At 50.2% G+C, this 15,616-nt stretch overlaps 8 protein-coding genes across 8 annotated transcripts; 5 read left to right on the forward strand and 3 right to left on the reverse strand.

Moving 5' to 3' along the window:
• Positions 1 to 20: 20 nt before the first annotated feature.
• P174DRAFT_308355 (uncharacterized protein) lies at positions 21 to 1,098 on the reverse strand. The gene is made up of 2 exons (XM_024821643.1): positions 278 to 1,098; positions 21 to 229 (listed from the first exon to the last, which is right to left on the reverse strand). The coding sequence occupies exons 1-2, from the start codon at positions 901 to 903 to the stop codon at positions 223 to 225; spliced, it is 633 nt and encodes a 210-aa protein (XP_024678442.1). The 5' UTR covers positions 904 to 1,098; the 3' UTR covers positions 21 to 222.
• A 195-nt stretch (positions 1,099 to 1,293) lies between these two features.
• Positions 1,294 to 2,842, reverse strand: P174DRAFT_464246 (Zn(II)2Cys6 transcription factor domain-containing protein; the record flags this gene model as incomplete). Its single annotated transcript, XM_024830362.1, has 2 exons — positions 1,294 to 2,733; positions 2,783 to 2,842. 2 exons carry the CDS (start codon positions 2,840 to 2,842, stop codon positions 1,294 to 1,296), a joined length of 1,500 nt encoding a protein of 499 aa, XP_024678443.1.
• A 364-nt stretch (positions 2,843 to 3,206) lies between these two features.
• P174DRAFT_378154 (oxidoreductase, short-chain dehydrogenase/reductase family) lies at positions 3,207 to 4,134 on the forward strand (the record flags this gene model as incomplete). The annotated part of the gene is made up of 4 exons (XM_024822806.1): positions 3,207 to 3,424; positions 3,467 to 3,667; positions 3,717 to 3,868; positions 3,920 to 4,134. The coding sequence occupies 4 exons, from the start codon at positions 3,207 to 3,209 to the stop codon at positions 4,132 to 4,134; spliced, it is 786 nt and encodes a 261-aa protein (XP_024678444.1).
• Positions 4,135 to 4,600: 466 nt separating this feature from the next.
• On the forward strand, positions 4,601 to 6,061 carry P174DRAFT_435205 (putative endo-polygalacturonase; the record flags this gene model as incomplete). The annotated part of the gene is made up of 1 exon (XM_024825916.1): positions 4,601 to 6,061. One exon carries the CDS (start codon positions 4,601 to 4,603, stop codon positions 6,059 to 6,061), a length of 1,461 nt encoding a protein of 486 aa, XP_024678445.1.
• Positions 6,062 to 6,453: 392 nt separating this feature from the next.
• P174DRAFT_515853 (putative carboxylesterase) lies at positions 6,454 to 8,004 on the forward strand (the record flags this gene model as incomplete). Its single annotated transcript, XM_024832233.1, has 3 exons — positions 6,454 to 6,543; positions 6,592 to 6,936; positions 6,985 to 8,004. The coding sequence occupies 3 exons, from the start codon at positions 6,454 to 6,456 to the stop codon at positions 8,002 to 8,004; spliced, it is 1,455 nt and encodes a 484-aa protein (XP_024678446.1).
• A 16-nt stretch (positions 8,005 to 8,020) lies between these two features.
• Positions 8,021 to 9,271, reverse strand: P174DRAFT_515854 (putative GPI anchored protein; the record flags this gene model as incomplete). The annotated part of the gene is made up of 3 exons (XM_024832234.1): positions 8,021 to 8,321; positions 8,374 to 8,787; positions 8,853 to 9,271. The coding sequence occupies 3 exons, from the start codon at positions 9,269 to 9,271 to the stop codon at positions 8,021 to 8,023; spliced, it is 1,134 nt and encodes a 377-aa protein (XP_024678447.1).
• A 2,744-nt stretch (positions 9,272 to 12,015) lies between these two features.
• Positions 12,016 to 13,210, forward strand: P174DRAFT_515855 (uncharacterized protein; the record flags this gene model as incomplete). The annotated part of the gene is made up of 2 exons (XM_024832235.1): positions 12,016 to 12,090; positions 12,287 to 13,210. The coding sequence occupies 2 exons, from the start codon at positions 12,016 to 12,018 to the stop codon at positions 13,091 to 13,093; spliced, it is 882 nt and encodes a 293-aa protein (XP_024678448.1). The 3' UTR covers positions 13,094 to 13,210.
• A 720-nt stretch (positions 13,211 to 13,930) lies between these two features.
• P174DRAFT_454842 (uncharacterized protein) lies at positions 13,931 to 15,571 on the forward strand (the record flags this gene model as incomplete). Its single annotated transcript, XM_024829269.1, has 1 exon — positions 13,931 to 15,571. One exon carries the CDS (start codon positions 13,931 to 13,933, stop codon positions 15,569 to 15,571), a length of 1,641 nt encoding a protein of 546 aa, XP_024678449.1.
• Between the last annotated feature and the right edge of the window lie 45 nt (positions 15,572 to 15,616).

Consider the following 15,616-nt stretch of genomic DNA (forward strand, 5'->3'; position numbering starts at 1 on the left):
TGATAACTACTATCCCTTGTTCTGAAGACATTCAAATTGGGCTTGCTAGGATTCAGCGTGGCTGAGCGTTGTATTTTGCGAAATGATGCTCATGGTTTACGAATAATTTAAGATGGTCTCATATATAGATTGTTTATACCCGTATCAAATTGGTAATATCTGATTCCAGTGACTAAATGAGAATTCATAACCCTCAACACCCGACTCCCGTAGATACCAGATCTAATTCCTATAAACTGTCAGTAATATCCAAAATGCAGCAGGAGAGTGAACCTACAGTAAAGACAGTGTCAAATCACCATGAATCCTCGCTTTCAATTGCACCTCGATCTCCAAGTTCAAATCCAGCCGTAACGATAGCGTATTATCCTTTGACTCTTTCTTCTGCTTCTCCGGCTGGGCTTGATTTTGTTGACCTTGTCCCATCATTGTGCCATTTGCGTTGCTGATACTATCCAGAGGACCGCTGGCGTCCTGTCTCCGCCCGACTTCCCTCCCTACTTTGTCAGCTCCGAACGGCACTATGCGCTGCTCGTCACGCCGGCGGGGACGACGTCGTCGTTCGCGGTTGTTCGAGGTGCCAAATTGTTCAGGACTTTCAGACAGTGTTTCTGATTGCTCTTCAGGATCACGCTGCGGTCGACGCGTGCGGCGGTTGCGTCGTTTAGGTTGTTCTGGCTCGAGTTCGGGTTCAGGTTGAGGATCAGGCTCGGGCGACTTCACTGATTCACCGTCATGAGGACGATCGGTCTCTACAGGTGTATTGTTCTCTTCTGGTGAAGTGTCACTCGGTTTATCATCTTTAGCTTCATCTTCTGCATTCTTTCGCGGCCGCAGCTTGGCTGGTTTCTTCTTCTGAGTAGGAGTCGTAGGCTGCTCTATGTCTTGGGTTGAGGCAGCCATTGTGCCAACTGTGGTTTGGAATGAGTGTAAACAACCAAGCCCTGTCAGTTGAAACGATGTTTATAAAGGTGGGGATGATCGACACGTTTCTGGCAGTTGAGTGCGGATTCTTGAATCGGGACCAAATGTCATCACCGAGTGGGGAATGCCACCGACGTCATTTTCATATTACCCAATCATAAAGTCCGGCTGATTTCCACCTGAACTTTGCAACCAATCATCGATGAGAGTAAATTTAGACAAGATGCCCGCTGTGGAGACATGCTGACCATGACATAGATCGAATCTATCGGTGCAGTACATAGCATGGATAAGCATACTATGGCAGGTCTGCTGGATCATGGCTGCGGTAGGACCTGTAGACACCGCCCGATGGCCGCCTCGAGCGACTCAAGCGGCGAATCCGTACCCCCCTAGCATAGCATAAATGCACCAAGGGCTAATATTGCTGTTCTGATCGAGTAATTGTGCCAGTAGCAAGGCATTACGAATGCCAAAGTGGTCACTGATATAACGGAACATATACGAGACCCACTGCCTCTGATCGACCGTGGCTGCCTTGGATCGAGCCGCAATGTACATAGGAAACAGAAGAGTGTAGCAGTCGAGGGGCTCGGACGGTGTATGCACTCTGTTGCAGCCCTTCTGCGGGACAAGGGAGAGGTCTGTGCCATCTGCCTGTCCTCGGCTGCGTTTCGATCGGCAGGCATAGCTTGCATATTGTGGAACGGAGGCATATACCTCGAGGGACAGTGCTGCAATATTACTCAACGCGACTTCAGACGCGGCGAGCTGGTTGACTCCGTGGATTGCGTTCAGCGTCTCATAACAGTCCAGCAGATATTCGTTCAGCTGGATGCGAACCTGCCGCACCACATTCCATGCCTGAGTGGCATGACGATCACGATAAAAGTCCATTTCCTGGCCATACACATGGGGCAAGGGGTACCGCAGAATCCGCCTGTCCGGCTGCCAGTCTGCAGGCATGTCCCGCGAGATCGCTAAAAGGGCCAGGTCAAGATCCTGTGCGCGGGCCATGCTATCCTGAAGTGACCATCTGCCAGTGTGGACTGCACTGAGGAAAGATGCATACTCTATCGTCAGACCCGAGATCTTCCATTTGGGATCATCTTTTAAGTTCAAATGACGCTCTAGATGGTCACGGAGTATGAGAACGTCATTGGAGACAGGATGCGCGCTGGCCACGCAGCTGATGATGTAGTTGGTCAAGAAACGTGATATAATACGTAGGGCATAGTGATCTTGAATGTTCTGTACTCCAATCTTCTGAATCAAAGCGAGTGTCCCGTTAACATGGCTGGGCCAGAATTGAATGGCGCTGGCTTCCGTGTGCGTGATCTTTTCGAATAGGTCCAATAGTAGAGATGCCGCGATCAGGCTATCTGTCGCAGTCGGGGCTAAGCTCAAAGCTTGTTTCATCACGCGCAAAGCCAAAGCATACCGCTGACGAGCCAAGGACAATAAAGGAGCCGAGACATGGTGGTGCGCCAGCAGCGCTAAGCTCACTGCATCAATGCTCGCATCTAACCAACGAGGCGCCACTTCCATCTCACGCTCCCATCGAATCAGAAAGTCCCAACCACGGGAGCCTACAGACACATAATGGGCGAAGAAGACCATACGGGCCTGGACGTCGATGGAGACTGATAGCGAAGCCTCTGTTGGCCGAGCAGGTTTCGACTTCAGCAGAGCCTTGCGCCACGCGTCCTCGGTCTGATCCTCAATACGGATTGCCTGTGGGTCCCGATATCCATGGCAGACCACCGCTGCACGAAGGCATGGTGTGCACGAGTCCTGACGGTAGTCACACTGGTCTCTGTTACATACAGGCTGGGCTGCGTGTGCGAGGAAAGCATACCTTTAACCGCCGAGCCCGACAGCGCTGGCAGGCCTTTGATGGACGACCGCGAAAGACCATCAGGATTAATCATAGATAGATAGATGTGTTGTTGTAGCCGATGGCAGAAAGACCAGGGACGGGGGAAGTGGGAGAAATGGCAGGGTGTCCAAACCACGCTAAGCTATTTTGGGCAGGCATTTCGACGCCAAGTGGACCATATTCTCATATGGCAGCAGAAGACAGTAGATGATGAGAAGTGGAACAAGAAGAGGGAGAGAGGTCTTCTCATATATAAAGGAGGTCATGGTAATGTTCAGACTGTCTACTCCTCCCTTCCTGTAAGCATTCCTCCTAGCAATCCAGTCTTTCCCAACACCATTATCATATATATATTCTCATCTTAATTCTCTTCAACTTCTGGTCTAGTACGACTTACTGAAAGATGTCTTTCCCTTATAAGCATGTCCTGCTCATTGGAGCCACTTCTGGTATTGGTCGTGCTATGGCCGATCGACTGGTCCAAGCTGGCGTCAAGGTCACAGCTGTTGGTCGTCGCAAGGACCGCCTTGACGAATTTGTTCAGAAACATGGAGAGCAAATGGCCAGCGCAGTTCCGTTTGACATCTCCGTGCAGGAGAATATCCCAAAGTTTGCAGCTAAGTAAGTAATGCATACAGCTATATGGCCCTGCTGACGGACCAGAGTCATCGACTCGTACCCCGACGTGGACTGCCTTTTCCTCAACGCAGGAATTCAACTCCCCTTTGAACTCGACGACCGGGGCCAGTTCGATTTGGAGCCATTCAACAAGCAAATGAATGTCAACTACTCCAGTCTGGTCGCGTTGACGCATGCCTTTCTACCCTTTCTGATCGAGAAAAAGAGCCCCACCAGTATCATCTTGTGAGTACCGTCCACGAACTGAATGAACTGTGAGTATCTGACCGAATAGTACCGGATCGAACGTGGCTATCGTCCCAGCTGCACCTATGCCAGCATATTCGGCCTCCAAGGCTGCATTGAACGTGTTCACCTTGTGTCTCCGTGATCAGCTGCAGAACTCCAACGTGGCGGTGATTGAATTTTCACCCCCGGCAGTGCAGAGTATGTCATCCCTGCATCCTTGACCAAGGAGACTGACTAATGTTGTAATAGCCGAGATACACCACTATATGGGCGAGGAGATTTGCCGCAAGCTGGGCATGCCTCTGGACACCTTTGCTGATCTTGCATTCAAAGGTCTCTATGCGGGACAAGACCAGATCGTGATAGGCAGTATAGGGCCTGCTGAGAGGTTCAATGCGATTGTCGACCAGAGACGCGCGGCATTTGAGGATTTGGCCGAGACGATGAGGGCGCAGCAGAAATAATTGTATACTGCGGGCAACCTCTACAGGGTGTATGTCAAGATGTCAATGATTTCTCCACCCACTTAAGCTGTCCCTGTCGTCTTTTTTCAGTACTGTCTATCTGATCTAAGAACAGCTGAGACCCAAGTCGATGACGTAGATAGGAATTGGGTATTTCTTGCATTGTTTGAATGATCCGGGGAATCGCCGGGATATCCACCGTTGTATACGCAAAATATGGTTGAAGCCGCATGATCAACCCCCACAGTCTCCGCAAATTCCCCGGCTTCTTCAATTAAGGAAGATGCGGGGGTAACCTATTGTTTACTCGTCCCTATCCTCAGGACACTCACCAGTTCGTCCGCCAATTGGCCCGGACAATGTCTGGTTCCCATACGTCGAATACTACCAGTGTACAGCTTCAAATATAAGGAAAGGACCAGGATCATGAATGCATTCAAGCACAACCAAGAATTTGAAGGCCATCATGCTTAAGCGTACATTATTAGCCACTGCAGCGGCTTTCCTAGCCTGCGACGTTGTCGCTGGAGAGTTCTGCAACAGTACAGCACCTGTTGTCGTCCATCCCACTCCTCCCGGTGTTAACAAATACGACTCGTTCACGGTTCAAGTGCGCTCCACTGCTCATAAGAAGCAAGAGTACACCGTGCAACCGTTCCTTGTCCAAGTAGGCGAGGCCAATACCACCAGCGGAGCGAGTATCGTGCACAATACCTCTGTCGCATACTTTGATTTCTGTGGCCCCGTCGAGGTGTCGTTGACTTACAACAATGGCCCTATACATTCCGCTGTCGTCCGTCCGCATTCATACAACATCGTTCCCAAAGTGCACGGAGACGTTATCACTTTCTCACTTGACTCTCCCAAGAATGTGGTGATCCAGGTCAACGACAATATCTGGGACGTGCTCAACCTGCTCACCAACCCCATTGAGACTGAGGTGCCTAAGCCCTCGGATCCGGGTGTCATCTACTTCCACCCTGGTATCAATAACAGCACGGCGGGCGCGACAAACAAACAACTACTCATCCCGCCCGGTAAAACGGTGTATGTAGCTCCTGGGGCTACCATCACCCTTCCACTAGCCTTCCACAATATCTCTGATGCCAGCATCCGCGGCCGAGGACTGCTGCTCAAAGCCCCTATTACAATCGAGTATTCGTCTCGCATCACAGTCCGCGACCTAGTCCTCATCAATACGAACATTGGTGTCGCCGTCTCATCCGATGTGACCGTGCGCGGGATCCGGTCCTTCTCCATCGGCGCATGGGGCGACGGATTTGACAGCTACTGCAGCCGCAACGTGTTAGTGGACAACGTGTTCATGCGCAACTCGGACGACAATATTGCACTCTACCAGCACCGGAACAACTGGTCCGGAGACTCGAGCAACCTCACCATCCAGAATGCCGTGCTCTGGGCGGACTATGCTCACCCCATCAATATTGGAACACATGGTAATACACCCAACCCGGAGACGATGGACGGCGTAACGATCAGGAACATCGACGTGCTCGACCATCGCGAGCCGCAGATGTGGTACCAAGGGTGTCTGGCGATCAACGCCGGGGACGACAATCTCATCCAGAATGTGTTGGTGGATGGGATGCGCGTCGAGAACTTCCGCGAGGGCCAACTGATCAACCTGCGCATCATGTATAACTCCAAGTACAATACGTCACCGGGACGGGGGATCCGCAATGTGTATATCAAGGGATTGCAATATAATGGGACGAATGCCAACCCGTCGATGATGCTGGGGTATGACGGGCAGCGCAACATCACCAACGTCACCTTTGAAGATCTTGTGATCAACGGCAAGAAGATCTACGACGGGATGAAGAAACCGAGTTGGTACTACACTGCTGACTTTGTGCCCATGTTTGCCAATGAGCATGTCCATAACCTGACCTTTACTGCGTCGTGATCAGCTGGTATAGATAGTGACCAAGATATTATCGTTAACATCCTTCCGCTCTTTCAAAGCCAATGGCCAGCGTAGATTTCTCAAGAATGCGCCATAGAGGAAACTTGCATGTTATTGCATATATTCGGGTCGAAATATCCCGAGCAATCCAGAAGGAGGCGGGTATCTGGGGATGTCTGGGGTATTAATCTTTCGTAAAATGGCCATGATTGAAGCTTGGCTCCCATCAGCGTTTAATTAATGCCAATATGATCTTGTCCCCTTTGTTATGTATACTGTCCATTCCTTTAACAGGCCATGCTGCTCCTCATTCAACCCGACCCGTGGTCGACCTCGGCTACTCCCGGTATCAAGGAGTCAGACTGGCAGCAGGAGTAGATCAGTACCTGGGCATGCGATATGCGGCACCACCACTAGGAAACCTTCGCTTTCGAGCTCCACGGGAGCCTGTCCATAATTCCACTCTGCAAGATGCATCGGAGGTGAATACATCAAATATTCCAAGCAGATTCCACCGCTCACTGTTATAGTTCGGCCCGATATGTGTTGGAACGGGCCAGAGTGCCACAGCAACCCGAGCGGAGGACTGTCTCTTTATCAACGTGTTCACCCCTTCCAGTGCCACCAAACATTCGAAACTGCCCGTCTGGGTGTTTATCCAGGGTGGTGCTTATGCGACCAATTCCAACGCAAACTACAACGGGACCGAGGTCGTCCAGGAATCCGGGCACAATATCATTTTTGTCAACTTCAATTATCGCGTCGGAGCGCTTGGGTTCCTAGCGGGCGAGGAAGTTCAAAAACATGGTGATTTGAATGTTGGTTTGCTGGACCAGCGAAAGGCTTTAAACTGGGTGAAGAAGCATATTCTTCAGGTATGAAATCCTGTCTATTGCACGGCTTTGGGGTTTCTGACAGGCTAGTTTGGTGGCAATCCGGACCACGTTGTTATACACGGGGCCTCGGCCGGTGGTGGCTCCGTCTCGTTCCACCTCACGGCGTATGGAGGCCGCAATGAGGGTCTTTTCGTGGGCGCCATTCCAGAGAGTCCCTGGTGGGCTCCTCAAGTAACAATGTCCGAGTCTGAGGTTCTGTACAGCCGCTTACTGGCGGCCGTGGGATGCTCGACACTGGCGTGCTTGCGCTCGGCGGATGCCTCTGCCATCCAGAAAGCCAACTTAAGCTCACCAGATCAAGGCTCAATTAGCTATCCTACTGGGTTGGGAAAGTTCTGGCCGGTTATAGACGGGGACCTTGTCCGAGATCGGCTCTACGCTTCCTTCGAGCAAGGAAAGTTCATTCGGGTGCCGTTGATGGTGGCCAGCGATACGGACGAAGGGTCCTCGTTTGCATATAATGCCACCAGTCCAGAAGAGGTGTCGCTCTTCTTACAGAGCTTTTATCCTCATTTGAGCCCCGAGCAGTTGCAAGCAATTAACGAGGCGTACCCTAAGATGGACCCAGTTCCGCGCCATGCAGTATACTTCCCCTCGGCGTCGGCTGCCTTTGGTGATGCTACAATCGTATGTCCAGGGATACATATCACCAGCAGCATGGCGAGATTTCTCAAAGACGGGTCTGACAGGGTTTGGAACTACCGCTATAATGTCCAGGATCCGCCGAGGATTGCTGCCGGGCTTGGTGTCACGCACACATTTGACCTCCAGGCCATCTTCGGTCTGAATTATGGGAGTAGCGTCAGCAGTAGCATGAGGGATATAAATGCCGCGATCATCCCGGTTGTGATGCACTACTATATCAGCTTTATAAGAACGTTGGACCCGAACCTGCTCAGGACTGACGGCGCTCCGTTTTGGAAGCCATGGGGGACTGGAGAAAGATTGAAGATACAGACAAATGCAACTACGGTGGAGTCAATATCTGACTCCCAGCGGGATCAGTGTGATTTATGGAAGCGGTTGGCACCCGTGTTGGAGGTTTAACTGACATTTACCGCACTTAACTACAAGTATACATCAAAGTCCCGTATCCCAGCTGATCGTACCCTCCACTGTTTGGTCCATAGTCTCCTCCGCCTCCTTCCGCACCAGCGCCGTCTTCCACGACCAGGTCACGATATTGCTTGGTGTACTTGACGTTCAATCGCTTCAACACTCCGTAATGGTTGTAAAGAAGCTCCCACATGGGCCGGATATCCCCACGGCTGGCATCACTGATGACGGTCTGAGTAACGTCGCTATTTGTGTAGGTTGTATAGGGCACATTATTGCCCAGATTGTACTTGGCGACGTACTCGGCTCTGATCAGGTCAGTATGATACGAACACGGCATGAGCAGATCATCAGACTTACCCCGCGAGAATGCGATTGTCCAAATATCCAAACAAGTCATCGCCTTGATTATACGCCGTCTGGGCAATAGCCCCCAGCAAAGCGAAATCCAGCATCGCATGGCCCTGATCCCGGCCCGCTTCCTGTCCCTGTCCCAGCGTCTGCCCGTCCACCTGGTAGAGCTTCCAAATCATCTTTTCTATCTGTCCGTTTCCAGCCCCGGTCTTGAAGTAGTTGACGCCCTCGTCGTACATGGTGTGATTATCGGTCAGCACTCCGATGGACATCATCGAGGCGATGTTGCATAAGTCCCAGTTCGCCCAGTAGTGGTCGATGGCGGCGCCGTTGTGCCCTTCCAGGAAGATGTGGTTGAGCGGGTAGAAGACCTTGACCATCATGTTCTGGAACTTGGCGACATTCTGCGCAGACCAGCCGCTGTATGTCCGCATGATCTCCGCCGCATTGGCTATCTCGTAGCCATAGATCCCGCGGCCAGGAACTTGTCCGATGACCCAGAGATGCCGGTCAGAGAGGAAGCCCAGGCGTCGAGGATGCTGACTGCCTTGTCCGCGTAGGCCGTCTCGCCGGTCACCTTCCAGTAGATGGCGTTGACATAGGCAGCAGCAATGTCCCTGTACAGCGACGCATAGTTCTCCGAGTGAGTCCCGTCACTGCCGCGGTACACGGTCGCCTGTGGACTGGGGTTGTAGCTCAGCGACCGGTATGAGCTGCCGGCCAGCTTGTTCCATCCGGTGAGCCATGGTTCCGCTTTACTCTTGACCTTGCTCGTGATTCTGGAAAAGTCGGCTGCTGTGTGGAGGAGTCCGGGATGCGCAAAGTTGCTGCGTTCCTGGACGGAGCGAGCGAGTACCAGGGCGTTCGAGAGTGGCAGTAGGCTCAGCAAGATAGTGAACTTCATCTTGTCGTTTTAGGATGATGACTGCTCCGAGAGTGCTTGCTCAACTGTGCGTCGTTTGACATGTTATATAGCATGGCCGTCATACTCTCACAGCCAGCTTCGTACACCACCTACTTCGCTTCATACTACGGGTCCATCCCGGTTCTTACACCGGCTCTTCTGTTTGAGATACACATATCCGTCCTGTCATAATCACAAATTCCCTGAAATGGAAAACAGGGGTAGGAGAAATTCCGGGGCCCCGCCTCATCGTTGAAGATTGTTTCCAGATTGGGGCTGACCTCCGTTGTAGGCTCATTAAAAGTGTGGGGCATCGCACCCTCGCCAATTTAAACTCAAGATATCCCGTGCCTCATGGCTCCTTATGTCGGTAGATCCCTCCTCTTTGAAGGTTCGGAGAATTGCGCGTGATTGTCCTCACCTGACAGTCTTAGGGTTAACGGGGTATTGTCCGGCCGTCTTCCAGAGTATGAAGATCATCGTGAGCATGAAGAAAAGCTCCCCTTGCCAAGGTAGGAAGGTGAAGACACGTCTTTACGATAGTGTCTAGAATGGTATGAGATCATCTCCCTCATTGCCAGGAGCGTATTAGGCGGAGGGCTGGCATAGGATCATCCTCGAACGGAGTAACGACCGGAAATTTAGTATCGAGCCCGTCTCGTGCCTCAAAAGGGTCGCCCGGCTGAAAAGGGGATTGACTTCCTATATCTGCTAATTCACAACTTCTATAATCCTAATAATTACTGGTTTGAGGAAGTAAGATATGCTTTTGATACTATGCCTATCGAGAAACTTCTTCTGTGGTGTGGCTCTGTGTAACAGAGTGGATGTGGATTAGGTTACATTGTTACCTTGCATTACATCTATGTATGATATCACCTACCTACATCTGCGCATCATGGCCGAAGCGTTATTGAACCATTAATGAAGGTATATGGGAGCGCCCCTCCTTGCCTGTCTTGGGAAAGACAAGGATTAGTCTTGTATTAACTAGATCAAACTTGATATACTATTCCTCTCCTCCTAATAGTCGTTACCGATTCTTACCTAGTCAACAGGTTATCTCCCCTGCCAAGTAGATCCTTTACATTCTGGGTATAGAAGGATGGGAAACATGGTCATAGCCCTTCAATAGCTTTGGGTAAATCATCATGGGGGAAAAAATCTAGATTTGAAGTGGTCTGACTATGAGATAAATGACGTTGGGCCATACAAAGATGGGAAAAGTAGTGGCTAGTATGAAATGCTGGACAAGTTGCAAGGCAACCCCATAGGATCTATGCAAAAGTCACTTTCTTATACAGCCTGGCCTTCGCGACTATTATACTGTGGAGAATAAAATTTTGTAATGATGGCCAGTATACTCACCTGGTTGGTTGGTCTTTTTATTTACCTTGAGATATTTACAATATTGAATTTTTGATTTTATCTATCATTTTTCAAAAGATCCAATATCATCGAATTCAGCAGTTAGATGACTATTATGGGCATCAAGAATAAGTAACCGTTCTGCACCAGTTGCATTGTGTTTAAAACATGGTTCAAAGACCTCCTTTAACCAGTGAAGGCCTATTTTATCTGTTCTCCAGCCATTCTCGCTGGTTGCAACCCACCAGTCTATAGAAAACACGGGTTCTTGGTACCAGACAGCTTGTTGGTCTGTTGCTTAAAGTATAATCACTGGAGGTATATGCACTCCTTTTGAGCTCACAGTTTCGATAATAGCAGCCCATGCGCGACAGTCCTGGATAACTCTTCTAGGTTTCTCACTACATTCTACTGCAGTAATAACCTTAGAAGTAGAGCAGAGACCCATTACAAAACCAGTTTCTTTGAAGTTCCAGACATCATTGTCATGCATACCGTGTTCCTGCATAACTGCATGTACAGTCTGAAACCATGGTATAATAATCTTGGATCTTCCTGCTGGCACGTTGATATGTAACACGTCGACTATATTCTGTACGCAGCTCAAGATGACGTTTTAACAAATTATATGCACAATTAATACCAAGAGCTGCAGTTGGATCCTGAAGACGATTGTAGAGTAATATTTGTGCCATTCCATGTAGCCGTCTCTGGTGTAAGCATAAGAACCTCTAAAACTAAACAGTAGGATTGATACAAGACCAATCCTTGCCAAATCTCCTCTAATTGTATACTTTTACACCCGAGCGGCGTAGGGTTACATCACTAATGCCATGATATCATACAAGGTCTTCCGTCTCACAACTATATAGTCCTCAAACCGCACAGCTAGTACGTTTCGTTTAAAGAGTTGAGCAAGCCAAGAGAGAACGGTTTGAAAAATATAATCTGTTTAGTGAGGGAAGTACACTTATTTATATTCTGCATTACAGTGAACTTGGAGCTTACCTCTATAATACATCCTCCACTACGCACTCGGCCTACTACATATCGGAATTCATTCGGGACTGTCTCCCTACCTGATCGACAAGCTTTCTGTCCTGACCTGTAGATCCTTCACACTTGGCCGCCAGTTTCTTATATTGCGAAAAAAATAGTCTGCTGACCGCTCACCGCTGGGTAGTGTTAAATAATTACACACACTGTAACACTGTCACCATGCATAATGCAAGGGGCTCGCAATAGCGTCCTTGCAGCAGGTAGGTCGTGTTGGTGCGGCTGTCACACTTTTAGGTGCAATAACCTCTACGTATATAAGATACATTCGATGAAAACGCCGCCCCACCCCTGGCATTACATTACATACTACCCTCACTATGAGAACCTGTGTGGAAATCATTCTTGGGTTGCTAGCAGTGGCAAAGACTTTGCTACAAGGTAGCAGTGAAAAGGTAAGAAGGGCAACGTTCTCTATGATATTTTCGTATTCAAGTCTAATATGTAGTAGTTAGGATCCACTCATGAAGGGTGAGTCAGCTACCCGAGCACTAAGTTAACTAACTAGTTAGTTAGTTAGCTAACTATGCCCTTAATAGCTGTTCTGACAATATTCTTTCACAACACGCCAGTGTAAACGGCACAGTCCAGGTAGACGCACTAGCGGCATTACAGTCAGGTCCTCCTTCCTTGCCACTGGGAGATATATACAGAGATTCGTACAATGAAATTGAATACTTAAAAATTTACCTGAGTCACTTCGTCGGTCCAAACACGCACCTTTTCAAGGATGCAGTGATACAGGAAATAGACGATTTCCAGGTCAAGATCAGCAAAGAATACATGCTGCTGTTCAAGGAAGCATTTCCTCATCGGGCAAACGAGCCTTTCGGAATCACAGAGGTACAGCATGAAAAGTCATGGGAAAACGTGGACAGCCTTCTACAAAAGCTGGACGCATTGAACTGGAAAATCACGCACTGGGCAGATCGGGTCGCATTTGTCGACCTCAATCAGGCTGACATCCGCAGAGCTATTTTAGCAAAGGGCGAAATACTCTGGGCTCGACAATTTCAGGATATCAAGAGACGTATTGATGAAATACTGACGCAGTTTGCGTACAGAGGGCATCCATTAAAATATGTTGGGAGTCTGAATAATGGCACTCGAGGGGCACATAAGGCAAGGACAGTCATTAATATCAATGACTTTGATGTCGACCTGTTTGTCGTGCATCCGGTTGAATGGCACAGACATCTGCCGGTTATTCTGGAGCAGTTCCCAGAAAATTTCAGCAATGGAAAGATATTTCCATTGGGAACACATATGCAGGACCTGCAGGACCTCAGCCATGCTGTGGGTAGGGCTCTGGCAAGAGAACTTAAGGACTATGTGAAGGATGCGTGGAAATTTATTGATAATACTGAAATCGTGCTTCGGGAGCGAGACTCTTTCTAAAAGTGCGTACTGTGCATACTTGTATGTTAACGAAGGTCGCGCATGGACTTGTGCGGCCCCAGGTCCCAGGATCGCCAGGTCATCCTAAAGCAGACCACTCTCTGCATATTCCTTTATCACCTATAGGATACTTCTCTCTATAACTGGTAAGGGGTTATTGAGAGGCTTAGTTAAAGTATTACCCATAATTCATCTGTTGCTGATCACCAATGACCTCGGATATCAGCATTCCATGACGTTTTAGCGACAAGGATGCATATTTTCCCTCTCTTGAGTGCGTGCAGTGACGCGTCATATGCATTATGGTTCAACTGCACAGCCCCTCTGTCTGATATAATGATGCAACTAGTCATCCCAGTCAAGATGCATACAGTGTTCTGTTTCAACCAGCTGGAGCTGAGACAAGGTACACTATAACTATAGCGCTGGTTGGTCTGAAGTCATATATCCATAATGCTCCTCTTCACAGACTTATAGCCATTGCTCTTTAACAGAGCACATGTCACAGCCGAATTCCGACGGATGAACGATACCATCCTGTTTCCCCTTGCTAGGACCCCATACCTGATGTCACGTCTCTGCTTTATGCAATCAACATCCCCATTGACTCTCCCTGTATCCACCCCCAGGATCCCATATTGCATGGAGTCAAAATGGGGAATAATTGGGCCACTCCACTGGTCCAGGGCATCCTGACCCATATGCCTTCGAAGATTGGTATTAAAAAGTGGCCGGTCACCTCCCTTAAGGCAATCGCTGCATTCCTCAAACCCACGGTCTTCCAGCTACTGGATTAACAGGTCTACCAAACAAGGACACTGGAATTCTTGTATTATCATGTCGGCCGAGTTCACCCCGGCATCAGAACAGCCGGGCCACACATATGACCACGAAAAAGCGGACGAACTTGCCAGAGCAGTCAAGGAGTTTGAAGAATCCGACCAGCCAAACCTGTCTCACCGCGAACATGCCTCTCAATCCAGCCCAGGCACAAGCTTCAACGAAACCTCAAAAGGGAATCCACCATGGCAAGCGCGAACTCACCGAGGACGGCTGCTACGACAAGCTCGGCTTTTGCTTTCCCTGGTACAAGAAATGGATCCTTACTGTCATCTTCGTTGCGCAAATGTCCATGAACTTCAGCACGGGCGTCTACGCCACTGCGGTCCCGGGACTTCAGGAGGAGAGTTTGGAATCAGCGCCCAGGCGGCCCGGGTCGGCCAGATGATCGTCCTTGTGACATACGCCTTTGGCTGTGAGCTGTGGGCACCTTGGAGCGAGGAGTTTGGTCGCTGGCCCATCATGCCAGCTGAGCTATTCCTGGTGAACGTCTGGCAGATTCCCTGCGCCGTGGCACCGAACTTTGGGACAATCGTTGTATGCCGGGCGCTCGGCGAGCTTAGCTCGGCCGGTGGCTCAGTGACGCTGGGCATGACGGCTGATATGTGGGAGGCCGAGGATCAATGTCATTCTCTCGTCCGTCGGTGCTTCGACCATCGGCCCTTTCTTTGGCGGGCACATCGGGCAATATCTATCCTGGCACTGGGTGTTCTGGGTGCAGTTGATCTTCGGCGGCGTCACGCAGACCCTGCATTTATTCCCTCGTCCCGGAAACGCGCGCCACGATCCTCATCGACCGCGAGGGCGTGCCGTCGCCGCACTGCGGGAGATGACGTCTACGGCCCGAACGAGCTCAAGACACCACGACTGGACGTCAAGGATGTGATGCGCGTCTGGCACCGGCCGTTTGAAAGGCTCCTGCGCGAGCCCATCGTGCTCTGCCTATCCCTGCTATCCGGTTTCTCCGACGCCCTCATCTTTATCTTCACCGAGTCGTTGGGTCTTGTTTTCGAACAATGGGGATTCAGCACCCTCGCCGTCGGCATGATCTTTGGCTCGATCCTGATCGGCTACGTGATTGCCTACGTGATCTTCCTACCGGATATCTGGTGTCAGCGCAAGATCCGCAAAATGCACGGCCCCGCCGCCAGGCTACCCGAGCGTCGCCTCCTCCTTCTCCTGTTCATCGCACCCTTGGAACCAATCGGGCTGCTGGGCTTCGCCTGGACCTCGATGGAACCCGCCTATACGCCCTGGATCGCACCGTGCATCTTCGCCTGCCCTGATCGCCATGGTCAACTACGGTATCTACATGGCAACCATCGACTACATGGTTGCCGCGTACGGGCCGTACTCCGCCTCAGCGACTGGTGGGAACGGCTTCGCGCGGGCACTGCGACCATGTATGCTACTCCTATGTATGAGAATATAGGGAGCAAGTTCCATCTGCAGTGGGCGAGAATTTTGCTGGGCTGCACCGGTGTCCCTGTGCTGATCCCCTTGTACATCTTCTATTGGAAGGGCCCGACTATCCGGGAGAGAAGCAAGTTTGCGCAGATGCTGGAGGCAGACCGGCAGCGGCATATGAGTCGGCGGGTGAGTTATTTGTCGGGGAAGCAGAAGCCGTATGATGTTTGATTTACTTCAGTTTGTATATTATGATGGTCCATGGTCATGTATAAG

Source organism: Aspergillus novofumigatus (assembly GCF_002847465.1).
Source record: "Aspergillus novofumigatus IBT 16806 chromosome Unknown P174scaffold_9, whole genome shotgun sequence".
Taxonomy (NCBI): domain Eukaryota; kingdom Fungi; phylum Ascomycota; class Eurotiomycetes; order Eurotiales; family Aspergillaceae; genus Aspergillus; species Aspergillus novofumigatus.

Bases quoted from the DNA above. Each gene is read 5' to 3' on its own strand.
- P174DRAFT_308355 (XM_024821643.1), bottom strand. From the start codon at position 903: ATGGCTGCCTCAACCCAAGACATAGAGCAGCCTACGACTCCTACTCAG.